Consider the following 27,804-nt stretch of genomic DNA (forward strand, 5'->3'; position numbering starts at 1 on the left):
GGTAATTCAATTTGTTGACATATTTTGTCAGTTTCTCTTCTCATTTCTATGACTTATACCCTAAGCCTTCCCTCTGGCTTCACTTTCGTTCTCCCATTTCATAATTCTTCCAGCATGTATGTATGAAGAGCTCTTTATTTTCTCCCCGTTTTTTGAAACTGATATATTTTTTAAATATTTATTTATTTTTGAGAGAAAGAACATGAGCAGGGAAGGGGCAGAGAGAGAGGGAGACAGAGAATCCCAAGCAGGCTCCACGCTGTCAGCACAGAGCCCAATGTGGGACTCGAACTCACAAACCATGAGATCATGACCTGAGCTGAAACCAAGAGTTGGATGCTTAACTGACTGAGCCACCCAGGTGCCTCTGAAAATGATATATTTTTTTTTTTGAACGTTTATTTATTTTTGAGACAGAGAGAGACAGAGCATGAACGGGGGAGGGGCAGAGAGAGAGGGAGACACGGACTCAGAAGCAGATTCCAGGCGCTGAGCCGTCAGCCCAGAGCCCGATGCGGGGCTCGAACTCACGGACCGCGAGATCGTGACCTGAGTTGAAGTCAAGTCGGACGCTTAACCTAGGTTGCCTTTATTTCCCCTCAATACCTTGAAGATACTACTCAGTTGTCTACTGTTGTATTTTTACAAGTAACTTTTCACTCTCTGCAATAACCTTTGATATTTCCTCTCTGTCATTGACGCTTTGCAATTTCACTTCATTGTTTTTGGCTGTAGATTCTTTTATCCAGTTTGGTATTTAGCACTGTCGACCCAAAAACTCGTGTCTTCAACTTTGGAAAATTATTAGCTTTTACATCTTGAAATAATGATTCTCTTCCATTTCTCCAGCTCCCTTCGTTTAGAATTCCTATTTTTATCTTCCCTGTCTCTTAACTACTCTTTCATATTTGTTTTTAATCTTTTTTTTTCTCTTTGTGCTCTGCTTCAGCGGAATTCTGCAGGACTACCTTTTAATTCTCCCAAATTGTCCCTTTAATTGTATTTGATCTAGTTTATCCCATCTGTTACTTTTTTTTTTTTTAGTTTTCAATTATGTTTTCATTTAAAAATGTATAATTGCTTCTTTTTCACTTCCAACCTTGCTTCGTTCTTTTCTTTTTGTTTTTATTTATAATTCGGTGTACTTGTGAATAAAAATTGTTCTTCTTCCCTTTTGAACATCCTAATATAGTTCTTTTTATTTATTTATTTATTGAGAGAGAGAGAGAGAGAGAGAATGAGTAGGGGAGGGCAGAGGGAGAGGGAGAGAGAGAATCTTAAGCAGGTTCCATGCTAGTCGCAGATGTGAGATCATGACCCAAGCCAAAATCAACAATCTGAGGCTTCACTGACTGAGCCACCCACGCGTCCCATGATATAGTTCTTTTTAAATCTTTGACTGTTCCATAAGTTAGTATTGCCTGCAATTAACTTGTAGCCAAATTATTGATTTACAGTTTATTTTTATTGACCTTTGATTTCCATACATATTTTGGGGGACGTCCAACTCTCAGTTTCAGCTTAGGTCATGATCTCACAGTTCGTGAGATAAGCCCCATGTTGGGCTCTGTGCTGACAGTGCGGAGCCTGCTTGGGATTCTTTCTCTCCCTCTCTCTCTCTGACTCTTTCCCGCTCATGATCTCTCTCTCAAAATAAATAAACATTAAAAAAAAAATACTGTTGCTAAAAATGCTAACCATCATCTGAGCTTTCAGCAAGTTGTAATCACTAATCACAGATCACCGTACCAAGTATAAAAATAGTGCGTGTTTGGGGCGCCTGGGTGGCTCAGTCGGTTAAGCGGCCGACTTCGGCTCAGGTCGTGATCTCGCGGTCCGTGAGTTCGAGCCCCGCGTCGGGCTCTGTGCTGACAGCTCAGAGCCCATAGCCTGTTTCAGATTCTGCGTCTCCCTCTCTCTGACCCTCCCCCGTTCATGCTCTGTCTCTCTCTGTCTCAAAAATAAATACACGTTAAAAAAATTTTTTAAAAAAAAATGTGTGTTTGAAATATTGTGAGAATTACCAAAATGTAACACAGAGACACAAAGTGAGCAAATGCTGTTGGAAAAATGGCGCCCATAGACTTGCCTGACGGAGGGTCGTTCCAAACCTTCCATTTGTAAAAAACGCGGTATCTGTGAGGCACGATAATGCGAGGCACAATAAAATGAGGCGTGCCTGTATATGCAGCCCTTTAAAGCTTGTGTATTTGCCTCAGGCTGTCTGAATATGGAACTTAAATTAGAATGGAAATAGAGAACACGGATTCATAAAATATTTCAGAGAGCGAGTCAATGGGACTTGGTGACATCAGATACGGTAGAGGAAGAAGAAAACACTAGAACTAATTACGAAATTTATAACTCAGGTGAATAGGCACCTGACGACAGAGTTATCCAACACAACAAACACTGAGAAAGCCGATGTGCAGGAAACAGGAGTTCAGTCTCAGATATGCCGAGCTTGACAAACTTTCATACTTCGTACCCCCGTGTAAGATTGGCGTCACAAAATTTCATCTGGCACGTAAATGGTGCAATATTTTGATAAAGTTATTGGAAATTATCCACAACAATTTAGGAAACATAATAAATAAAAACATCTTGCGTCAAATTGTCATTCTCCCAGAGTTTGCATAATTTCTCTTGATGAGGCATATAACTGTTGAAGCATTTGCTTAATTGATAATTTGTGCATAATTTTCTAAACTTTGGAACATAATTATCGTCACTTGTGTCTGAGTTAACACTGAAATGAAACACTTCGGTGAAATGTTGTAGACACTAACAAAGTTTTCAAGACAGCAAATAAGGAAGAACGAGAAAAAATTTTGATTAACAGGAGAACAGCAGGTTCCTGTCAAGCTTCAGACAACTTAGTATGTCTCAGGATAAAATAAATGTGGACATAATCAGGGCATTAATCTAAAGCAAAATTGTGATTTTAATGAGTTAAACCAAGATCAGGAGATTTTAGTTTTAATTCCAGTTTTCCATTACCTATCTGAATGTGGACCAATCATTTAAAACATCCACAGCTGTCTCCTTATCATTCAAAAGGAATGGTCACCCAGGGTGCTTTCAATTCTGCCAGTCTGTTTTTCAAGCACCGGGTCTCTATGCAACTTGTTTTTCAATTTCTCATTCATTCACGCCCACCTTGCTTGCCTCACAGGTCTTTGGGGAGGATTAAATGGAATAATGGATATAAAAAAAATTATGAAAAATGGTTTGCAGATGTAAGGGGCGCCTGGGTGGCTCAGTGGGTTAAGCCTCTGACTTCAGCTCAGGTCATGATCTCCCAGTTCGTGGGTTCCAGCCCCGCGTCAGGCTCTGGGATGACAGCTCAGAGCCTGGAGCCTGCTTCAGCTTCTGTGTCTCCCTCTCTCTCTGCCCCTCCCCTGCTCACGCTCTGTCTCTCAAAAATAAATAAACATTTAAAGAAAGACAGAAACTGAGCTCTGGAGAAGGGGTACCAAAATGTCCCAGAGGAATGAGTAACAGCTTGTGTTCCGGTTACTATTGTTGTGTAACACATCACCACAGATTTAGAGACTTAAAACAACACCATTCATTTTTACCTTGCTTGGTTTCTGGGGGTCGGGATCTTGGGAAGGGCTCATCTGGGGTGTTCTAGTTTGAGGTCTCTCACTGGATCATGGTCTGATGGCAGCCGGTGCTGGAATAGCTGGGCTGATCGCATTTGGTTCCCTCGTGTAATCTCAGCATCTCTCAGTGTACTCACTCGTGTTGGTTGCTTTGGCAGACTCGGGCCAGTTGGACTGCTTACATAGCTGCTATCTGCTTCAAGATAGAATATTTCAGGGGCGCCTGGGTGGCTCAGTCGATTGAGCGTCTGGCTCTTGATTTCAGCTGGGGTCATGATCTCACAGTCGTAAGTTCAGTCCCCAAGTCGGGCTCCACACTGGGCCTGGAGCCTGCTTGGGATTTTCTCTCTCCCTCTCCCTCTGCCCGCCCCTTCCCTGCTCACGCACACGTGCACTTTCCCACTCGCTCGCTCTCTCCATATATAAGTAAGTAAATAAATAAGTTGGACACTCAATATATTGAGTCATTGGAAATTTTCAATTTAATGTTTAGAATAACTTGAGCAGGTAAATCTACTTTTTCGATAGCGAGTTTTATGAACTCTAAATACAGATTAAGTACTTGCGATGAAACGTTAACATCTGACTTGAAATGTGCTCTTAGTGTAACATATGCACCGGAATTCAAAGACTTAGTAAATGTAAGCTATCTCAGTGATTTCTTATATTGATGACCTGCTAAACTGATAAGGTTTTGGATATATTGAGCTAAATAAAACGTATTATTAAAATTATTTGCATGTTTGCTTTTACTTTTTTATTTTTTATTTATTTAAAAAATTTTTTTAATGTTTACTTATTTTTGAGAGAGAGAGAGAGAAACAGAGCGTGAACAGGGGAGGGGCAGAGAGAGAGGGAGACACAGAATCCGAAGCGGGCTCCAGGCTCTGAGCCGTCAGCACAGAGCCCGACGCGGGGCTCGAACTCACAGACCGCGAGATCATGACCTGAGCTGAAGTCGGACGCTCCACCGACCGAGCCACCCAGGTGTCCCTGCTTTTACTTTTTTTAATGTGGCTATCAGCAAATTTTCGGGGGCGTCTGGGTGGCTCAGTTGGTTGAGCATCTGAATCTTGATTTTGGCTCAGGTCATGATTCCGGGGTGGGGGGATCGAGCCCTGTGTTGGGCTCCGTGCTGAGCATGGAGCCTGCTTAAGATTCTCTCTCTCTCTCTCTCTCTCTCTCTTTTTTCTGCCCCCTTTCCCCACTCGTGCTGTCAAAAATTAAAAAAAATAGAAAATTTAAAATTATGTATGTGGCTTGCATTATATTTGTATTGGATGGCACTGATCTAGACAGAGGGAGGTAAGTACCAAAATAGCAGTGTGAAAGGTAAAAGTGATTTTTCACAACAAAGCTTTATAGAACTAGTTGGCGATTTAAACAACAGGCATACATTTGATAGGAAAATAAGAGAGCTGGAAGGAAGGAAGGAAGTCTCTCAGGCCCTAGATCTCACCACTTTGCCTAGGAAACTTCTTTGGTGGCTAGCTTCCGCCTGAATACCAAGTTATAGCGTGTGCGTATTTATTGACATGTAAACCGTAAATAACTTTTCGACCCCGGAGGTCTCGTCTTCCTTGTCAAGACTGGCTATCTGATTTTACCATAAAAGATTACATTGGTTTTAATTACAGCTTCATGAAACCCTAGACATGCTTCCACGTTACAGATGAGAAAACCAAGGCTAAGCTCTTTTAAGAATCTGCTCAAGGTCACGCAGTCACCGGGTGACAGAGCTGTGTCACTCTCGTGGTGCACGTGGGCTAGGAGAATATGTCCATAGAGATCAAATAATCTGTGTACCATGTTTTCCGAAGTCATTCTATGCTTAATGATGACATGTTTTGGACAGAAACTAAAATGCCCTCCTTCAATATTGTCAATTTCTGGCTCCTACAGTCAGGAAAACACACATTTCAATTTTTTGTCTATTTCCAAAGCCTTTTACTTTCCTTTTTTTTTTTTTTTTTTTAACTTAAATGATTTAACCTGAATCACTTGAGTGGTAAGAAAGAGGATATTGATGGCATTGTTTACTTCACTTACATTCCTATAAAAACGAGCTGGGGAAGTGAGAATAGCTCAACCAAACCCTAGATCAAAAAACCCTACAGAAAGCAGTCTATTTTAAAAGCCATTTTCCTTGTGAGGCGCCTGGGTGGCTCTGTCGGTTAAGTGTCCGACTTCGGATCATGAGGTCATGATCTCACGGTTTGTGAGTTCGAGCCCCGCGTCGGGCTGTGTGCTGACAGCTCACAGCCTGGAGCCCGCTTCGGTTTCTGTGTCTCCCTCTCTCTCTGCCCCTCCCCTGCTCATGCTCTGCCTCTCTCTGTCTCTCAAAAATACATAAATATATAAAAAAAATTTTAAGTCATCTTCCTTGTGAAAATCATATTCCTTTCATAAACTGAGCACTTATTTATGAGTACCTAACCAAGGGTTCACTCAGTGAGTTTGCAGTGTAGGTCCCCCTCCAAGCAGAACTGTATCTCGCTATGCAGCAGTTTCTGATGGCATTATAAATAGCTTCACATAAAGATCTTCCTAATGAATGGAATAAAGGAATCATTTTCAAGTGATAAAGTTTACATGCAAAAGATACGAACATATGTCTTCACATTGTATTCCAATTTCCAACATTGTAATTTTAATTTTTTTAGTTAGTTGAGAAAATTCCTTCATGAGTTTCTCAGATTTTTTTTGCCTGGGCCATATTTCATCATAAGCATTAGCAAGCAAAGTGGCTTATTAGCACCAATGCGTGCACTGGCTAAAAGGCTTTTTTCAGCTGCATACCAACTAAGGTCCCTGGTCGAAAGTTCCAGCCATCTGGATTGAGACATTTTTGCCAGTGAACCAGAATAAGTAATGCAGAAGTAGCCTGCATTACTTAAGGACCAACTTGTGTCAGCCAAAAGAAGGAAGAGAGAAGGAAGGGGGAAGGGGGAGAGGGAGGGAAAAAGAGCCACAAAACTCACAAAATACTTAGAATTCATCATGAAGTATGCAAATCTTCTATGCAGAGGGGCGCCTGGGTGGCTCCGTTGGTTGAGCGACCGACTCTTGGTTTCAGCTCAGGTCATGGTCTCACGGTTCGTGAGTTCGAGCCCCGCATTGGGCTGCGTGCTGGCAGTGCAGAGCCTGCTTGGGATTCTCTGTCTCTCTCTCTCTCTCTCTCTCTGTCCCTTCCCCACTTGTGCTCTCTCTCTCTCTCTCAAAATAAGTAAAATAAAACTTAAAAAAAAAAAAAGTATAAACTTTATGGAAGGACAGAAAAGAGGACCTAAACACGTTGTGTTTTCTAAAGGAATGGTTATAGAAAGACATAAATTCCCACCAGATTGATATGTAAAATTAATATAACCTCAACAAAAACTCCAATGAAAATATAGGTAAATGTTTAAAATACACCAAACCAAGGCGCCTGGGTGGCTCAGTCGGTTCAGCATCTGACTCTCGATTTCGGCCTCCAGTCGTGATGTCACAGTTGGGGGGATGGAGCCCTGTGTTGAGCTCTGCACTGACAGAGTTAGAATTCTCTCTCTGCCCCTCCCCCACTGTCTCTCCGTCTCAAAATAAATTTACAAACTTAAAAAAAATGAAAAACACGCAAAACCGGTGTGGTGATTTCTTAAGAATTGAACATAGAAGTGAAATTGGGCTGCCCGGCTGGTTCCGTCTGTAGAGCATGCAACTCTTGATCTCAGGGTTGTAAGTTCGAGTCCCACCTTGGGTGAAGAGACTACTTGAAAATAAAATCATAAAAAAATAATGAAATAAAAATGAGTAAAACTCTAATATATGCCACAACATAGATAACCATTGTGGACATGGTGCTAAGTGAAGTAAGCCAACCATAAAAAGACAACTATGGTTCCACTTGTATGAGGTACCTAGAATGGGCAAATTCATAGAGACATAGAGTAGAACAGTGGATGCCACGGGGCTAGGGGAGGGGTAATATGGAGTTATTGTGTAACGGGTACACAGTTTCAGTTTGGGATGACCAAAAAAGTTGTGGAAATGGATAGTACCGATGGCTGGCCAATAACGTGACTGTACTTCCTGCTACTGAATTGTATACTTAAAAATGGTTAAAATAGTGAGATTTCAGGGCCCCTGGGTGACTCCGTTGGCTAAGCATCCAACTCTTGGTTTCACCTCAGGTCATGACGTCACGGGTTTGGGATGGAGCCCCACGTCGGGTTCTCTGCTGAGTGTGGAGCCTGCTTAAGATTCTCTCTCTTTCCGGGGCGCCTGGGGGGCTCAGTCGGTTGAACGTCCGACTTCGGCTCAGGTCATGATCTCACTGTCCGTGAGTTTGAGCCCCGTGTCGGGCTCTGTGCTGCGGACGGCTCAGGGCCTGGAGCTGCTTCGGATTCTGTGTCTCCCTCTCTCTCTGCCCCTCCCCCGCTCGTGCTCTGTCTCTCTCTGTCAAAAATAAATAAACATTTTTAAAAAATTAAAAAAAAAAAAAGATTCTCTCTCTTTCCCTCTGCCCCTCCCCTGCTCATGCTCCTGTGAACGTGGGCAATCTCTCTCTCTCTCAAACAACAAAAAAAGTGAGATTTCTTAGGTATGTTTTACCACAGTTATAAATAAAAAACTAAAAACCGATAAAAATAGGCAAAGCCACAGGGTAGATTGCTTATGGATACACACACGCACACGCATGAACCAACTTTAAGATGGCAGTTTATGAGTTTTGCCTTAGACCATCTTAAGTATTCCTTCCAATTTTGGTAAAAGTCTGTGTGTTTGTAAATGTCCGATAAAAAATCCGAAAGGAAACTCACCTTACTGTCAATAGTTATCTCTGAGTAGGGGAACGAGATTGGTGGGAGGAACTAAAGGGAGAATACCAAAATCACAAGTTCGGGTTGTAGCCTGTGCCCTTCCAACCTTGTCCTTCTAGAGTTTTATGAAGGCTTCATTATGTAGGCGTTGTTGATTGAAATCATTGGCCGTTGGTGATTATTTCAACCTCCAATCCCTCTCCTCTCCTAGAGGTGGCAGGGTTGGGGAAGGGGGAGAGTTGAAAATTCCAAGCTTTTTTTTTTTTTAAATGTTTATTTATTTTTGACAGAGAGGGACAGAGTGCGAGCAGGGGAGGGGCAGAGAGAGGGAGACACAGAATCCGAAGCAGGCTCCAGGCTCCGAGCTGCCTGCCCAGAGCCCCACGTGGGGCTCAAACCCACGAACTGTGAGATCATGACCTGAGCCGAAGTCAGACTCAACCGACTGAGCCACCCAGGTGCCCCGAAAATGCCAACCTTCTAGTCACAAGATTGGTGCCCCTGGCAAACAACCCTCCTTGGGATATCTAGGGGCTTTCCAAAAGTCACCTCATTAACAGAAGCCCAGGTATGCTTGAAAGGGGCTTACTATCTGAATAACAGAAGACACCCTTTTCACCTTCATTACTCTTATTATTTAGAGAATTCCAGAGGTTTTAAGAGCTCTGTGCCAGAAACCGCGATAAAGACCAAATGTATCTTTCGTAATACATACCACAGTATCACAGGAAGTTTGACATTTTCCTAATCAAAGTTTTTTAAGGGAAAAAGATCTAAATACAAAGAATAGAACCGTGACATACTGGAAGTAAATAAAAGAGAACATTTGCTTAAATCTTGGTGTTGGGAAGTCTTCCTAAGGAATACAAAAACCCAGAAGCTTCAAAAAAAGTTTTCTACGGATTAAACCACGTAACAATCTGAAATTTACATATGGCAAAAGATACACATAAACAAAATTAAAAAAAAAAAAAACCAAGAACAACAGCTTAGGAGAAATGTGTTTAACATACACAACAGACAAAGGATTAAAAGCCTTCCTATTTCAAGAGTTCTTGTATCTTCCTGGCTTTTAGGAAGAAGACTGGTATGGGGAAATGTATTCCTTGCTAGTTCTTCCAGGCCATGGCGCTTCTCAGCAACTTTTTCCTTTGGTTTTTCTGCTTTTCCTGGCTGTGTTTTCCTATTAGTCTTTGTTCTCGGGCTTCTACAGGAGAAGTTCAGATTGCAGCGGGTGCTGAATGGGAAGCTAAGGCTGAACCTTGGTCCTTGGTGCAGCCTCTAGATGAAAAAGACAGATTGGGCTTCCTTCCTCCTCTCTTCAAGGTTCTGTATAATGGGCAAGGTGACGCCCCTAGGCTGCAGCCAGACTCCAGAGCTTTGCGTTACATGAAGAGACTCTATAAGTCCTTTGCTACCAAGGAGGGGATCCCTAAATCCAACAGAAGTCCTCTCTACAACACTGTTCGGCTCTTCACATCTTATGCCCAGCACAAGCAGGCTCCTGGGGACCAGGAGACAGGAACCGTACCATCCGTGGACCTGCTATTTCACCTGGATCGTGTTACTGCCGTTGAACACTTCATCAAGTCAGTCTTGCTATTTACTTTCAGCAACCCCATTTCCTTTTCTTCTGCTGTGAAATGTGTGTGCAACCTGATGATGAAGGAGCCCGAGTCTTCTAGCGGGAACCCCCAGAGAACTCCATCCTCATTGACCTTTGACTCCCAGTTTGAATTTAGAAAGAAATACAGATGGATTGAGGTGGATGTGACTGCTCCTCTTCAGCCTCTAGTGGCCTCCAACCAAAGAAACATTCACATGTCTGTAAATTTGACCTGTGTGAAAGCCCAGCTGCAGCCTCCTTCAGCACGTGACAGTCCCTTTAACGTGACTCTTCTGGTGCCCCTCTCACTGCTTTTATATCTGAACGACACGAGTGCCCAGGCTCATCACAGGTGGTATTCCCTTCACTGTAAAAGGAGGCCTTCCCAGGGTGCTGGCCAGAAGAGAGGGCTGTCTGCCCGTCCCCAGGGAGAAGAGTCAGCTGAGGCTGTACGACCTTCCCGTCATCGGAGAGGTCAGGAGACTATCGGCTTGGAACCTCAGAAGCCTCTGGTTCCAGCTTCTTTCAATCTGAGCGAATACTTCAAACAGTTTCTTTTTCCCCAAAACGAGTGTGAGCTCCATGACTTTAGACTTAGTTTTAGTCAGCTGAAGTGGGACAGCTGGATCGTGGCCCCGCACAGATACAACCCTCGATACTGTAAAGGCGACTGTCCAAGGGCACTTGGACATCGGTATGGCTCGCCAGTTCACACCATGGTGCAGAATATCATCCATGAGAAGCTCGACTCCTCAGTGCCAAGACCCTCCTGTGTGCCTGCCAAATACAGTCCTCTCAGTGTTCTGACCATTGAGCCAGATGGCTCAATCGCTTACAAAGAATATGAAGATATGATAGCCACTAAGTGCACCTGTCGTTGATACTGGGTTCTCTAAACTAAAACCTGGAGCCTCTTCGGCAAAGAAATGCCGTGCACCTCTCTGTGCCTTCAGGAGAAAGTTCCACGTGTGAAATCTCAATGTAGTATGTCTTGTATAAGGGGGAGCCTGTGTAGATGAGCACATTCTGTGGCATCTATCCATGGAAAGTGGTAACATCTTCCTGTTTAATTTCCGGGTGTAAATGAACTGTAATTATTTTGGAGGGCCCTAAATTTCTTTCCCGTGAATTATTTTTTTTTCTTGACGTTGGTATCAGAGTGCAGTAGTTGTAGTTAATGGAAGAATAAATCCCTCTCAGTGGCAAAAAAAAAAAAAAAAAAAAAAAAAAAAAAAGAGTTCTTGTAGATTGTTAATTGATTTGGTAACAACCAATGAAATAAAAATTAAAGAACCACAAGGTGTCCTTTTCCCCCCATTAAATTAGTGAAAAGGAAAAAGATTGACATACAAGATTGAAAAATGTGTGGAGATATGTGTTCTCATATACCTCGTATACATCCTGGTAGGATGCAAATTGATACAGGCTTTTTGGTGGACAATTTGGCAGAGATAATTAAAATATAAAGTGTGTATACCTTTTGCCCAGCAATTTTACATCTAGGAATTTATCACACTGAATTGTATAAACGAACAAACATACAGGTACAAGGATTTTCTTTTTTTTGTTTATTTATTTCTGAGAGAGAAAGAGAGAGCACAAGCAAGGAAGGGGCAGAGAGAGAGACAGAGAAGGAGACACAGAATCGGAAGCAGGCTCCAGGCTCTGAGCTGTCAGCACAGAGCCCCATGTGGGGCTCGAACCCATGAACTGTGAGATCATGCCCTGAGCCGAAGTCGGATGCTTAACTGACTGAGCCATCCAGGCGCCCCTCTACAAAGATCTTCACTGCACCGTTGTTGGTAATAGAAAATAATTGGAAATGTTCACAGGGGAGGAAACGTAATTTTCCCTCTATGCTTCTAGGTTCTTTGCTGAGATCCCTCTATAATAAAAAGGCAGAATAACAAGAGAAAACCAATTTAATTACGTAGGTATGTCTAGAAAGCCCTACAAAGATATAAAACTCAAAGAAGTGACCAAAGCAGGAAACGTTTATACCGCTTAAAGAAACAATGACTTTGTGAAGAATTAATAAATAAGACAAAAAAGAAATAAGGCTAGGGGTAGTGAAATAGTGAAGGAGAACAAGGTTTGTTTGTGCAGCCTTCTTGGCCCTAAGTTTCCTGTCTCCAGTGATAAGGATGTCTTCTGCCTTCTTGGTACAGGAAGGGCACCTTTGACACGGGAGATTTATCTCCTGCTTTCAGGGGACAAAGGAGGGTTAGAATGTTCTGGCACTAGCTGTTTCTCAAGTGCCTTTAATTCAAAATAACCATAGGGGCCAGGGGTAGGCTGCCTCAGAATGCACCATTTGGCATAATTCTCATAAATAAACCTTGCTTAAGAATCACCCAATGCAGGGGCGCCTGGGTGGCTCAGTTGGTGAAATGGCCAGCTTCGCTCAGGTCCTGATCTCACAGTTCATGGGTTTGAGCCCCGTGTCAAGCTCTGTGCTGACGGCTCGGAGCCTGGAGCCTGCTTCAGAATCTGTCTCTCTCTCTGTCTGCCCTTCCCCCCAGCTTGTGTTCTCTCTCTGTCTCTCAAAAATAAACGTTAAAAAAAAATTAAAAAGAAGAGAAACACCCAATGCAAAAAGAACACTCTGTACCCTCTCACCCTCCTGCCCTTGTCTACAGAAAGTGAGAAATAAATGCCCCATGTGAAAGATACCCTCCCAGCACCAGGAGGTAGAAACATCCTTATCACCAGAGGTAGGAAATTTAGAGCCGAGAAGGTTGCATAAACAACCCTTGTTACTTTCTATTAATTTGCTACCAAAGCCCTAATTCTGTTTAGAATTCCTTATTCGTGGAAGCTCCCAAAGCTCAGGGCTTTTTTGTGTTGTCAATTCCTCCCAGACTTATTGTCTCTTTGTCTAAGAGAAATAAAAACTGCATGGCTTGGTCATTTCTTTAGGCCTGAATTGCATTATTGGGCCTCCATGCACATGAAATACAACTTTGTTTGCTTGTTTGTTTGTTTCTCCTGTTAATCTGTCTCACGTCAATTTAATTCTTTTTTTTTTCAACTTTTATTTATTTTTGGGACAGAGAGAGACAGAGCATGAACGGGGGAGGGGCAGAGAGAGAGGGAGACACAGAATCGGAAGCAGGCTCTAAGCTCTGAGCCGTCGGCCCAGAGCCCGACGCGGGGCTCGAACTCACGGACCGCGAGATCGTGACCTGGCTGAAGTCGGACGCTCAACTGACTGCGCCACCCATTTGGAGTTGACATATTCTGAATCCCTACGCATCTCAAACATCAGTCAAGGTGGTAGCAGTTAAATAATATATGGCACATCCATACCATGAAATACCACACAGGCCCCAAAAAGAATGATGCCAACACGAAAAGCGATGCAAGATATATCGCCAAGTGAAAAAAAAAATATTGCAGGCTAATATGTAGAGTGTGATCATATAAATATGGTGCTCCTTCAGTGCCTCAGCATTACTCCTTATTACCCATCTCTAAACAAAGAAATCTCTGCTACTACAACTCATTCTAGAGAATCCTGTAGGATGCCCCAAAACGACTCAACCTGGAGCCTGCTGCGTTGAATTGCCCACATGAGAAGCATCTCTCTGAGAAATCGATGCCTGAAAATTGAAGTCTACCAGAGAGATTTCTGACTTGAAGTATTGCTGTTTTTTCTGAACACATCATCTTAACCCTTATGTCTGTCTTTCTTGCCCAGCATTCCCACAGGCCCACTGACATATAATTTCATGTCTTCTGGAAGATGACTGCCTTATCTTTTCGTGGTACCCGAGCAATTTCAGGTGTGCACACGTGCACATGTGTAAATGCCTGATAAAAAAGCCGAAAGGAAACTCATCATTTTTTTTTCAGCAGTTCCCTCTGAGTAAAGGAATAAGGTTGGTGGGTGAGTGGAAGTGGGAGTTTCACTTTTTACTCTAGACACTTCCATATTATTAGATTTCAAATAAAAGAAGCAGGCACTTATAGAGATGAAATGTAACACATATAATATCTAATACTGTGTTTACAATCTCAAGACAATTTAAATCAACCAAACGACTTGCCTGAGGTTTTCAGTAGGATCTAAAACTCTGCTCCTTATCACCTCAGGCAAGTCTTCCTTTCAAAAGCCTTTGTTCTAGCAATGGGAATCTCCACAGGAGTAGCTATATTATTTCAGATGAATGCTGTGAGTGACAAAGAATCCTGGCTCAAAACACTTGCACAAGAAGAAAGTTTATCATCTTACATAACAAGAAGTCTAGAGGTAGGTTGGTTGATAGACAATCCTGACAGGACCATCAAGGACCCAAGTCCTTTCCACTTCACCACTCTGCCATCTTCAGGACGTTGGCTTTGCCCTCTGGTTGCTTCCCCGCCATGCCCGCAAGATGGCTGCCAAGATCTGGGTATGACAGCCAGAAAAGACTATTCTGAGGAAGAAAAGAGGCGTTGTTAGTACCACTGTTTGTTTCTTGGGAGCCAGGAAACCTTTTCCAGAAACCCCCAGTTGACTTCCCTCGCACATCATTTGCCAGAGTTTGAGAGGTGGCCCATGACTAAACCTCTCCTTGGCAAGAGGAATGGTTTAGAACTCTCAGAATCCATTCACCTTGCCACTCCAGAAACAGAATGGCAGCATATGAAGTCTATGCTTCTGTGGGGAGCCCTGAACATCAGGGCTCCTGCTGAGAAGTGGACAGAAGGGAATGGAGGCAGGAGCCCCACCCTCTCTGCTCCAAAGTCCAAGGGCCTCTCAATCTCATCCTGGTCCAAACCGTATTCCTCGCTCGTCTTCTGGGCAGGAATCTGATCTTCCTCGTGTATTTCTTGTTTCATCATGCTGCTCCTTTCTCCCTTCTTTCTTTTAATTTTTAATTAATTTTTTTTTTATTTGAGAGAGAGTAAGCAGGGGATAGGGGCAGAGGGAGAGAGAGAGAGAGAGAAAGAGAGAGAGTATCTTAAGCAGGCTCCACGCTGTGTGGAGCCCAACCAGGGCTCGATCCCACCACCCTGGGATCATGACCTGATCTGAAATTAAGAGTCAGACTCTCAAGCGACTGAGCCATCCTCGCACCCTTCCCCTCCCCTTCTTAAAATGTTAGACCATCTTGTCGATGATACCTTCTAAATCACTCTTCATTTTGTCTCTTCTTCAATCTGCAGCTGCCACATTTTGCCCCATTCCATATTATCACTCACAAAAACCATTTTATTAGTCTCCATCTTAAATATATAGTTTTTCTAATGACAAAAAAGCCTGCACGTTTATTATATAAATCTTGGAGAAATCCAGAAAATAAAAAGTATCTGTGGGAACATTGCTCAGAGGTAATGCCTGTGGACATTTTTGTGTATCGCTTTCTTTGCTTTTCTCTGTTCCTGAATTTACCTACATAGATAAATAGATATTTGTTTTATAAATTGAGATCACAGTGTTTTATAGTATTTTTTATTAAGGAAACAGTATGAAATTTCTCCCTATCAATAAGTATTCTTCTAGGTTACCATTTTAAGAGCCGAATTATATTTTACCTTATGGAAGCTTCCTAATCTAGTTAAACAAATCCTTATTGCTAGATTAGGTCTGCTCCAGGTTTTATATTGTAAGTAATTCCTCCAATAAATATATTGGTAGGTAAATCTCTGCACACGTTGGGGAGGATTTCCTTAGAATAAATAAATAAATTACCAGCAGGGAAATTGCTAGTCCAAAGCACATGTGCTTCCTTCCCCCCATTCACTTTTATTATGAAATATTGCAGGCAATTCTAAAGTCTGCTGGATATGATGATAAATACCTGTGTACACGAGATCCAGTTTGTCAGACTTTAACATTTTGCCATATTTGCTTCAGATCTATTTTCTTAACAAAATAAAATATGAAGACATATTGAAATGCCTTATCTGGCCCTCCCAGATCCCATTCTTTCCCTGAAGGAATCACTACCCTCAATTCGGTGTGTCTGAGCCCCATGTAGGTTTTTCACTTTTACTTATATATATTTTGCACTTCCACTTTTTTTTTTTAACGTTTTATTTATTTTTGAGACAGGGAGAGACAGAGCATGAACAAGGGAGGGCCAGAGAGAGGGAGACACAGAATCCGAAACAGGCTCCAGGCTCCCAGTGGTCAGCACAGAGCCCGACGCGGGGCTCGAACTCACGGACCGCGAGATCGTGACCTGAGCCGAAGTCGGCCGCCTAACCGACTGAGCCACCCAGGCGCCCCTGCACTTCCACTTGTATATAAATATGTAGGCCGATAGTTCCATTCTACTTGTTTTTAAACCCCATGTCGCACATTTTCTCCTGCAACTGGCTCTTTTGGCCCAGCGTCATACTTTTGAGGCTTATCCAGGCTCACACATGTCACTCTAGTTCATTTGTTTTTATGGCTGTTTGTATGGTGTTTATTATATGCCATGCGATCAGAGTTTTGTTTTCTTGGTAGACATTTATATTGTCTCCATGTTTTTGCTATTATAAGCAAATGGCAATAAATCTTCGTCTGCTTTTCTTCTCCTTCTCCTTCTCCTTCTCCGTCTCCTTCTTCTTCTTTTAAGCAGGTTCCATGCCCAACATGGGGCTTGAACTCACGACTCTCAGATCAGGAGTCACAGGTTCCACCGACTGAGCCAGCCAGGCGCCCGGAAATAAATATTCCTGTAAATATCTTCTGGCGTCCATGAGCAAGAGTTTCTAGCTGGGAAGGAATTGCCGGGGCATAGGGTATGTGCCTCTTTAGCTCTACCGGATATGGCCAAATTGGTCTCCGAAGTGGTCATATCACCTTCCCTGCCACCAGCGCGGGGTGAGGGTTTTCACTGCTGTGCATCTTCACCACCAGGTGGTTTGGCCACCATCACTCTCCCCCACGTCCAACCCCAGCAGTGTAGGGGAGCACCCATGTCTCTGAATCTTATCACCGCCAAGTATTAGCAGTTTTTCATCTCTGTGAATTTTATAGGCCACAAAAGGAGATATCTGCTGATGACGTTTACCTACTTTTTGATTCTTTTTTTCCCCCTAATTATAAAAAGAACACAAATTATTTTAGAAAACTTGAAGCATATAGACAAGCTAGGAAAGCATAATCCCCCACTCAAGTATAACACTAAGGAATATCTGATATTTATTGAATTCTTACTCTGTACCCAAGACTACTTTAGATAACTAATATTTCCATGCATAGAATTCATAAATGATATTTAATATACATATGATCCATATCTATGATGAATGCACATATGTATATATTACCCTTTGATGAAAAAGTCCCTACTTTAATAAACCGGATTTTTTTTTTTCACCTAATAAACAAGTCACAATCATTTTCTCATATTACCTGTCTTCTGGACTGGAAGGTGTTAAAGACTTCCATGTTCGTATCCATCATATCCCCTTACCGTCCAGAAACCAAGGGCCAGACTGAGCCCAGAATCAAGTACTAGGGAGCTGCCTGGCTGCTGGCTGTGGACACTGGTGCAGTAGACTCAGCCACACTTGGAAATGGAATTAACATAGAACAACTCTCGGGGCGCCTAGGTGGTTCAGGCAGTTAAGCGACCAACTTCAGCTCAGGTCATGATCTCATGGTTCATGAGCTGGAGCCCACAGCCCACTAGGGATTCTCTGTCTCCCTCTCTCTGCCCCTCCCCCTGCCCGTGCATGCTCATGCTCTCTGCATTTCAAAAATAAAGAAACATTTAAACACACACACATACGCGCACACACACACACACTGTGCTCAGGACTCAGGGAGGCCAACTCCCACCTCCACCTTAGGGCCCTTAGGTTCCCCACCCCCTTCTGGTCTGCCTGGAAAACTCGTATTCATCCTTCCAAGTCTATTCCAAAGATATTCTCACAAACTCCAAGTACCACCTGTTGGTTCGCAAAGTGACCCCCAAAAACGCATGGCAAGGAGAGATCAAAGAAAGAGGCGGACCGCTCCAGATTAGTAGGTGGCAGTTTTAATAAACAAGGAAACTTACAAAGTTTATCTAGGGCAGCTACTAGATGAGTAGAGGTCCCCATCCACCCGCCAGAATGTTAAAAGTTTATATAGAAGCCTTAACTGGGTACAGCCATATATACTGTCCAGATGGTCTCAACACCACATTACTATCTCAAGGCTATGTCCTTGGGGCATCTTCTAGTGCAGGGAAGGCGAGTGGAGTGCACATTCCAAGGATTCCAAAGACACGGAAGGAGACGAGGAGCCTCTGATGGCCCAGGTCCAACTCATAGGTCAACCAGCAGTTAGGTCCCCTTGATGATTTCCTCCAACACCGTGCAACACGTATTCCTTATTAATTACCAAGAGGAAAAGTTATCTTCAAACAACGTAGAAAGCTAGCTAATGTCACCTTAACCCAGGTGGTCAAAATTACCACCATCATTAATGGGACAAACAGCTATCCTGTGCCCCCCCCCACAGCGATGTACTGAGAATGGCACATTCTGGAAGTGTTCTTGGCAAAGCATTTCACCTGAGTCGAATCTCCAAGGAACGATGGAACACGTCCCAACTGAAGGTGGTTCTGCAAAACTGGCCTGGACTCTTCAACAATGTCAATGTCCGGAAAGGCCAAACCGAAGGCTCAGGAGCTGTTTCAAAGGAAAAGATGCCGAATTCAGCGTGTGATCCTTGATTCCATCCTGGATGAAGGGGGCAAAAAACGTTCCAAATGTTAATGCACACGTGTGAAATGTTCCAAGTAACATCATCGGAAGGATTGGTGAATTTCGCGTATAGATTATATATGAGATAATAATGTTCGGTCAATGTTAAGTTTCCCGAGTATGGTCATTGTATCCGTGGTTAGGTAGAGAATGTACTTGCTCTTAGGAGATACTGCTGTGCTGAACGTTAAAAGGCTAAATAAAGTGTGGCTATATCTGCAGCTAACAACCCGTGGGTTCAGCAAAAAGAAACAAGGAAACAACTAAATATGTGTATTTGTGTATCTAAATAGAAAAAGGGAATGCGGTGGTGAAGTATTAACAACAGGGCAATTATAGGTGAAGGGTAAATGGCCCTTCATTGTTCTTGCAGCTTTTCTGTAGGTTTGAAATTTTTCAAGACAAAAACTTGGGCCGAATAAACGATAAGTAATTAAAAAAACAAAAAAAAACAAACCAATGAACAAAAAGCTTTGTTCCAGATCGTGTTTTCTGTGAAGCCTTTCATGACCTCCCCCTACAGCCCCCCATCCCCAAACACACACGCAGAAAACAATGAATCACCCTCTCTTCTGGACTCTTTTATGACTCTCTGTCTCTCTGACCAAACTATAAGCTCTTTGACATCTGGGCCTGTGTGTGCGGTGTTGAATCTACACAAGGTTAGAACTGTACCTGACACAGATTGGATGCTCAGCTGATACTTTTTTTTTTTTTTTTTTGAGTTAATCAAGCTGGGTCTTGAGTCCTGGATAGGATTCAGTAAACAGACAGGAGCAAGAAAGGCTTCTCAAGAGAGAGGAATGGCATGAGGAAGGTAAGGAAGTAGGAATGTATATTTTCTATTTACCAAGAGCACTGGATTTGTTTGGTCAGAACTAAAGGATTATATGGGTGAAAATGTCTGCCACACAATACATTCTTAAGAAAAATTTGGTGAATAGGGGCGCCAGGATGGCTCAGTCGGTTAAGCATCGGACTCTTGATCTCGGCTCAGGTCATGATCTCACGGTTTGTGAGTTCGAGCCCCGAATCGGGCTCTCTGCTGTCAGGGTGGAGTCCGCTTCAGGTCCTCTGTCCCCTCTTCTCTGCCTGCCCTTCCCCCACTCGTGTGTGTGTGTGTGTGTGTGTGTGTGTGTGTGTGAGCTCTCTCTCAAAAATAAACATCTAAAAAAAAAAAAAAAAGATTCTCGGGGCCCCCGGGTGGCACAATCAGTTAAGGATTGAACTCTCTTGATCTCGGCTCAGGTCATGATCTCTCAGTTCGTGAGTTCGAGTGCCACCTCGGGCTCTGCACTAATGGCGAGGAGCCTGCTCGGGATTCTGTCTTTCTCTCTGCCCCTCCCATACCCGTGCTCTCTCCCTCCCTCTCTCTCTCAAAATAAATGAATCAACTTAAAATATTTTTTTAAATAAATAAAAATACATTCTCTCGCTCTCTCTCCCTCTGCACCTCTCCCCTGCTCGTGCAATCTATAAATAAATTAATTAATTAATTTTTAAAAAATGAAAAAAAGGTGAATGCATGAGATTTGAAAGGCAGGCTTAGATCAGGTTGGAATGGGCCTTGACTACTGAATTGAGAAATCTGAGTGTTAACTAGTTCTTGATGTCCAGGGTCTTTTTCCAGTCGTAGGAAGAGGGTGTGCCCTTGGGAAGCCCCTTATACATCTTCTTCCCTAAATAATAACGAAAAGTGAGGACCCCTGGCTGGCTCAGTGGGCGGAGTGTGCAACTCTTGATCTCAGGGTTGTGAGTTCGAGCCCCATGTTGGGTATAGAGATTACTTAAAAATAAAATCTTAAAAAATAATACTAAGGAAAAGTAGAGGTAAGTGGGAGTCTGAAAGTCACCTGTTTCCAAACTCAGGAGGAGAAAACATCAACTCCTCACCCACCTAGGAAAAGCCCCGTAGTGGAGTTTTAAGGCATCCAACATCCCTTAGACAAAAGGGCATCACAGAATATTAGTTGAAAGAATAAATAAATGATCTATTTAATATGAGTCATGCTTGTCTTTGAGAATAGTATATGAAATTATTTTGGTTAATTGTACTACATTTTTATATTTTTATTAAAAAAAATTTTTTTTAACGTTTATTCATTTTTGAGAGACAGAGAGAGCGAGAGAGAGAGAGAGAGAGAGAGAGCGCAAGTGGGGGTGGGGCAGAGAGAGGGAAACAGAATCCAAAGCAGGTTCCAGGCTCTGAGCTGTCAGCACAGAGCCTGACCTGGGGCTCGAACTCACAAACCACGAGATTATGACCCAAGGCAAAGTCTGATGCTTAACCGACTGAGCCACCCAGGGGCCCCAATTTTACTACATTTTTAAAGTGTAGGAAGCATACATTTATGAAATAACTAGGCTCCAATACTCTTCAGGGGGTTCCACGTCACTCCATAGATGTACAATCCGTGAGTCCATATCTTTTTTTTTAAGTTTATTTTTATTTATTTTTGAGAGAAAGATAGAGAGCAAGCGGGGGAGCAGTAAAGAGAGAGGGAGACTGGGGCGCCTGGGTGGCGCAGTCGGTTAAGCGTCCGACTTCAGCCAGCTCACGATCTCGCGGTCCGTGAGTTTGAGCCCCGCGTCGGGCTCTGGGCTGATGGCTCGGAGCCTGGAGCCTGCTTCCGATTCTGTGTCTCCCTGTCTCTCTGCCCCTCCCCCGTTCATGCTGTGTCTCTCTCTGTCCCAAAAATAAATAAACGTTGAAAAAAAAATTTTTTTTAAAAAAAAAAAAAAAGAGAGAGAGGGAGACAGAAGCCCAAGCACATTCCACACTGTCAGCGCAGAGCCCGATGCAGGGCTTGAACTCACAAACTGTGAGATCATGACCTGAGCCGAGATCAAGAGTCTGACGCCTAACCAACTGAGCCACCCAGGAGCCCCTATGATTCCATATCTTAAATGTGAGGCGAAACTGTCTCCAATAATTTTAATATTTGTGTTCTGTTTTCTTCCAGATAGATTTGTGGAGACTGCCAATTTAAGCAATGCACAATAATCGGATTATGCCAATCAGGAGAGAGAAAAACGTGTTGTCCTTTGAGGTTATCATTCCCTCGACCCTTCACAAACAGGCTGGCATCTCTTTCGTCCTTGCTTATAGCCACGGCACACCACAAAAATCTTAGCCGTGAGGAAATGCAAATCTCGGGTAGCATTTCAAGAATCTGTTTTTGTTACATGCTAACTCATTGGGATGTAAAGTAAAAAAAAATTAATTAATTAATTAAAAAACTGAAAAAATTAAGGAACCGAATTCTATGGCTAGGGTCTGCAAACGAGGATCACTACACTTTTACAGAGATTAGCGTATCACGTGAGCCAAAGGCTGTTCCCCAGCTTAAAATCTGATATTGCTACTTTGTCGAAAAAGTCTAAGCCCGGTCCCTCAATGCTAATAAAATAGAAGCATTCATTGATATTGTGTTCGGTGCGAACCAACAGTTGAAGCATATACTGGATATCTTGTAATAGGACATTTTTAAAAGTCCAGCAGATAAGAATTGGGGCTTTGGAAAATGAAGGGCTACGGACAGAGATAAAAAGAGATCTGGGGTTTCTCTGAAGACCTGGCTGGGGGGCCAAGTTGCCATCGCCATGGAAACCGGGAGGGGCGGGGCGGGCAGTAGGATTGTGACGTCCCCGGGGCGGGGAAGGGGTGGTGACCGATGACTTGGTTTTCTGTACCCCCAGACCGTCGCCTGAGACATTCACAGGTTGCTGCTACGTGAACTCGCCCGAGTTCGGCGCTCCGAACTTTCTCGGAGAGAGATCACCGCCCAACACCGTGATGACCTCTCCGTGTCCCCTCCCGGCTCCGGCTGCACGCCAGCCCACCGTCCATGGCCTCTCCCAAATAACCAGCAGCCTGTACATCAGCAACGGCGTGTCGGCCAACAACCAGGGCATGCTGTCCAGCAACCACATCACCACGGTCATCAACGTCTCGGCGGAAGTGGTCAACACCTTCTACAAGGACATCCAGTACGTCCAGGTGCCGGTGGCTGACGTCCCGAGCTCGCGCCTCTGCGACTTCTTTGACCCGATCGCTGACCACATCCACAGCGTCGAGATGCAGCAGGGCCGCACGCTGCTGCACTGCGCCGCGGGGGTGAGCCGCTCGGCCGCCCTCTGCCTGGCCTACCTCATGAAGTACCACGCCATGTCGCTGCTGGACGCCCACGCGTGGACCAAGTCGTGCCGCCCCATCATCCGGCCCAACAATGGCTTCTGGGAGCAGCTCATCCACTACGAGTTCAAGCTGTTCAGCAAGAACACCGTCCACATGGTCAACTCCCCCGTGGGTGTGATCCCTGACATCTACGAGAAAGAGGTCCATGTGATGATGCAGATGTGAGCCGTCCTGGCCAGCCCCGGACACCTGCTGAGGAGGCAACGCCAACATTGAACCTGAACGTCGAACTTTGAGTTGGGACAGAGAACAAGCGGATACCGTTTAGAAGGGCAAGGAAAAGGGGATGGTGTTGGACTTTTTAGCTTAGGGAGCTTTTATCTTTAAAGAATAAAAGTCATTGCATGCAACAAGACCACGATGTTTCTTATCCTGTGAGCCGCGGCGTCCTGGTTGACCCCGGCCTGGCCGGAGTTGGGGGGGGGGGGGGGAAGGTGGTACTCAGCTCGGATGGACCCGTATCCTGCGCCCTGCCCTAGGCTGAATAGCCCAGGAGTGAGTCCCCCAGGATCCCACCTGGTTCCTTCCAACCCAAACTCAGAGCTTTAGACATCATGGCACCGCCTGGACTTCTCACAGTAAGTGCCAACTTCTTGTTAGAAGCCTTTACTGGGGGTGCACCCTGGGAGCCCTGGGGGAGCCTGAAGCCACCCCTGCCCCCACCTTTGACCACAGTGGCCCAACTCTGCTTTTCTTCATTAGATTTGCGTAGAAAACAGGGTTTTAAAAAAATGTTGACTTTTGAGAGACTGAGTGTTGGAGGGGGGGTGGAGGAGAGGGCGGGGGGATGGGGGGGATGCAGAAAGAGAGGGAGACACAGAACCTGAAGCAGGCTCCAGGCTCTGAGCTATCAGCACAGAGCCCAACATGGGGCTCGAACCCACGAACCTCAAGATCATGCCCTGAGCCGAAGTCCGGCGCTTTAGCCGATGGAGCCATGCAGGTGCCCCTAAAATAGTTTTCAAAAAAGCCATTCCACTGTATAAAATTGAAACAATTTTGATTGTGAGCTCTGTACTATATGCCAGGGTTTCAGGGTGCCCTTGACAACCTCCACCGGCCTTTGTGACAAGGGACATCAAATCCCCTTCTCCAGAGCATGTTCTGAGAGAGAGAGAGAGAGAGAGAGAGAGAGAGAGAGAGAGCCTGATATCAGGCTTCAAGGGTCCCTCTCACGGGTCTTGACTTTGAAGGCTGGAGCTTCCAGCCTTGACTTCCAAGGCTGGAGCTGCCAGCCGTGTCACATCTGACACCTCTTCCTCTTGTGATCTGGGGCTCCTGAAAGCCTCTGTTTGCTCACCTGTCAAACGAGTGACACGTGACTCTCACAAGATGGGTGTAGGGATTAGAGTCCTTAGCATTTTACCCAGCCCATGAATGGTTTAAAGCTTAGAGTAGAGGGCAGCTCTGGTTATTAATGATACTCTTTGGCCCTGCTGGCTGGGGGTCAGCCACCTTCGTCCTCACAATGGCATTTCCCCTATCTGGGCAGAGCCACTTGGTTGTCTACCAAGTGCTTTTGCACAAAATCATCCTGTGTGTAACAACACATGATTTCAGGTTCTTTCTGAGCCTCCCTCAGAGGAGGCCTGGAGTTAGAGCCCTTTCGGAGTTTCCATTGTCTCCTTGTGGTTCATCCTTCACGCAGGTGCAAACAAGAAACAAGCAGTACAATTCCAGCACCCACCCAGCCCCTGCCCACCCCCCTCCAAGGCCTCGTTTAGCATTGCTGACCATTAATTACAGCCAGTGTCCCAGCATCCCCTGAGATCCGTGGGGGAACTTGCCAAAGGGTCAAATGAGTGAGCCCCAGAGTAGGCCCTGGAATCCAGGATTGTACAAACTCCCCAGGAACCTGGCTCTGGCTTGGGAGCAGCTATTCTAACCCAGAAGATTTGAGACAAAATATATAAGACAGGGCACCTGGGGGGCTCAGTCGGTTGAGTGTCCCACTTCAGCTCAGGTCAGGATCTCACGGTCTGTGAGTTCAAGCCCCGAGTCGGGCTCTGTGCTGACAGCTCAGAGCCTGGAGCCCGCTTCAGGTTCTGTGTCTCCCTCTCTCTCTGCCCCTCCCCCGCTCTGTCTCTCTCTCTCTCTCTCTCTCTCTCTCTCTCTCTCTCTCAAAAATACAAACATTAAAGACACGTGGGCCCAGAGCCCAGTGGCTTTTGAATGCCCTTTCTCTCTAAACCCACTGCCACCCCCATTTCCATAAAAGGACTGCCCAAGGGCACAATTTGGGGCGCGCAGAAAAGGGTATGCTGTGAAAACCACTGCTCGAGATGCTTTCCTTCCCTTTACAGATGGAAGAACAGGCTCACAGAACATAAGGGCTGGTGTGGCAGGGCCTTCACAAAGCCGCCTTTCTGGCAGACACCCAGGTGGGAAATTTCTTTTAAAGTATTTTTATCAATTTTTTTTAAGTTTATTCGTTTATTTTGAGAGAGAGAGAGAGCACAAGCAGGGGAGGGGCGGAGAGACGGATAGACAGAATCCCAAACAGGCTCTGTACCAAGAGCTCGGAGCCCGATGTGGGTCTCGAACTCATGAACCGTGGGCTGAGATCACGAGTCGGATGCTTAACCGACTGAGCCACGCAGGTGCCCCACTTTTAAAGCATTTTTAAAAAGATATTTATTTGGGCATATGTGTCTGTGTGTGTGTGTATCTTTTTTTTTTTTAATACCTAAATTAGCAGACTGTAAAATTAACTCCCTTTGGACATACAGTTCTGTAAGTGTTAACACATACATGGATTCATGTAACCAGAGCCACAATCAGGCCACAGAGCAGCTCTGTGACTCCAAAACTCTCCCTCCCGCTTCCCCTTTGTAGTCAAACTCTGGCCCCACCCCACCCCTGGCAGACACTGAGCTGTTCTCTGTCCCTGTCGACTTGCCTGTAACAGAATGTTACATAAATGGAATCATACAGGATGTAACTTCTGGAGACGGGCTGCTTTCACTCAGCATGTCTTTGTGATTCACTCATGTTGTATTCTTTTGTGTAGATGTACCACAGTTTGTTTTATATTCACCCATTGGAGGATATTCGGGTTTGCATTAGCTTTCTAGGGACTGCCACAACAAAATACCAAAACCTGGGTGGCCTAAAACAGCAGAAGTTAATTTTCTCACAGTTCTGGAGGCCGGAATTCCTAAATTAAAGTCTCAGCAGGGCCATGATCCCCCTGAAACCTGTAAGGGAAAATCCTCCCTTGCCTCTTGCCACTTTCTGGTGGTTGCTGGCAATCTTTGCCATTCCATGGCTTGGAGATACATCAGTGTGGTCACACGGCAGTTTTCTTTAATGTGTCTTCGCATCCATCTTCCCTCTTCTTATAAGGACACCAGTCATATTAGGGGATTCACTCCACTCCTTCAACTAATTATGTCTGCAATGACCCCGTTTCCAGATAAGGTCACATCCTGAGGTTCCGGGGGTTAGGATTTTAACATTTTTTGGGGGGGCGGGGATACTATTCAGTTCATAACAGGGTTGTTTCCAGTTTCGGCAAGTATGCATAAAGTACTATAACACCCAGACACACGCAGAAGAAGAAAAAAAATTGTGGCGCCTGGAAAAAAAAAGAATTGTAGCAAAGGTAGAATATGAGTTACAGTGAAAAATAATAATAACCGCCATTTATTAGGAGGCTATTATATGTCAAGCACAGGACCAGTGTCTCTAGTCCTTACATCAGCGCTTTAAGGTTGTCACCGGCAACACACTGATGACAAAACAAAGGCTCCAAGAGGTTAAGGAGTTTGCCTAAGAGAGCACACAGCCCAGGAGTTGAAGCGATGTTCAGACTGGGCTGTTTTTCCATATTTCTGATTTATCTTTTGAGTTGTCAGGACTGGAATACAGAACAAGAATATTCAACTTTTCTTGTCAAATGTGTTGCATATGTATTTTTCCCAGTTGATCATGTGCCATGTGTTTATGGTGCTTATGTGTGACCCAAAAGTTGAAATTTGTACGTAGTTAAATTTGTGAGTCTTTTTTTTTAATGTTTATTTATTCATTATTTTTGAGAGAGAGAGAGAGTGCACAAGCAAGGGAGAGGCAAGGAGAGAGAGGGAGACAGAATCCAAAGCAGGCGCCAGGCTCCAAGCAGTCAGCACAGAGCCCAGCGTGGGGCTCGAACCCACAAACCCACCTACCGTGAGATCATCACCTGAGGTGAAATCGGATGCTTAACCGACTGAGTCACCCAGGCGCCCCATACCCTCATCTTCTTTAAACTTGAAGTCCAGTCTAGAGGCTTGATTAGGTTTGGGTTAAGTATTTTTTACTACAATAGTTAAGGTGGTGACCACCAGATACCTGCCTTCAAAGCGAGTGAGTAACCTGTGGGGTGATAACTTTCCCACCATGTGAATATCCTGTTTCTTTCATCCACTGGTATTAACATCCATTAAGGAGTCTTGCCTCAACCAAGTGTTACACTGGGGGACGTGTAACTCTTAAATCTATCCCAAACTAATTTTGGTATAAGTTGGAGTTATTTAATTTTTTAAAAATAATTGTGAGATATCATAAAATTGCCATTAATATTTGTGTCTACTTTTGTTCCTTCTGGCTTGTTACATTGTCTCTTTTCTTGTGCCAGTTTCACACTCCTTAAAATTGATACAGCTTCAGAACAGGCAGGAACATTTGGTAGGGCAATGACATCTCTCCCTAGCCCCGCCTTTAGGCTTCTTCAGAGGCTTTTCTGTTGTTGCTAGATTCTTTTTCTCTTCTGGATGAAGCATTTTAATAGTTGTGAAAGGTTTTTAAAATTTTTCCATTAGGATTTTGATTGGAATTACTGTTTTCTTGTGTATTTAGCCAAGGTCGAATCAGAAAAACAGACACCACAATAGTTACTTTACCAGAGAATATCTACTATCAGGAACTATTTAACCAGGTATC

The 27,804-nt window shown here is 44.2% G+C and overlaps 2 protein-coding genes across 3 annotated transcripts in view; both read left to right on the top strand.

Moving 5' to 3' along the window:
* The first annotated feature begins 9,473 nt into the window (after nt 1-9,473).
* The window catches only part of LOC125156877 (growth/differentiation factor 9-like), a 32,406-nt gene continuing 14,075 nt past the window's right edge, over nt 9,474-27,804 (top strand). The window contains exon 1 of one of the 2 annotated variants that reach the window (XM_047843101.1): nt 9,474-11,137. In XM_047843101.1, the coding sequence (XP_047699057.1) occupies nt 9,533-10,894 (1,362 nt within the window). In that variant the 5' untranslated portion in view covers nt 9,474-9,532 and the 3' untranslated portion in view covers nt 10,895-11,137. The remainder of the gene's footprint in view (nt 11,138-27,804) is intronic. The other variant, XM_047843102.1, reaches the window with a different exon arrangement.
* On the top strand, nt 22,268-23,219 carry DUSP21 (dual specificity phosphatase 21). Its single transcript, XM_047843103.1, has one exon. The coding sequence runs from the start codon at nt 22,483-22,485 to the stop codon at nt 23,047-23,049; it is 567 nt and encodes a 188-aa protein (XP_047699059.1). The 5' UTR covers nt 22,268-22,482; the 3' UTR covers nt 23,050-23,219.

The sequence above is a fragment of the Prionailurus viverrinus genome, chromosome X (assembly GCF_022837055.1).
Source record: "Prionailurus viverrinus isolate Anna chromosome X, UM_Priviv_1.0, whole genome shotgun sequence".
NCBI lineage: Eukaryota > Metazoa > Chordata > Mammalia > Carnivora > Felidae > Prionailurus > Prionailurus viverrinus.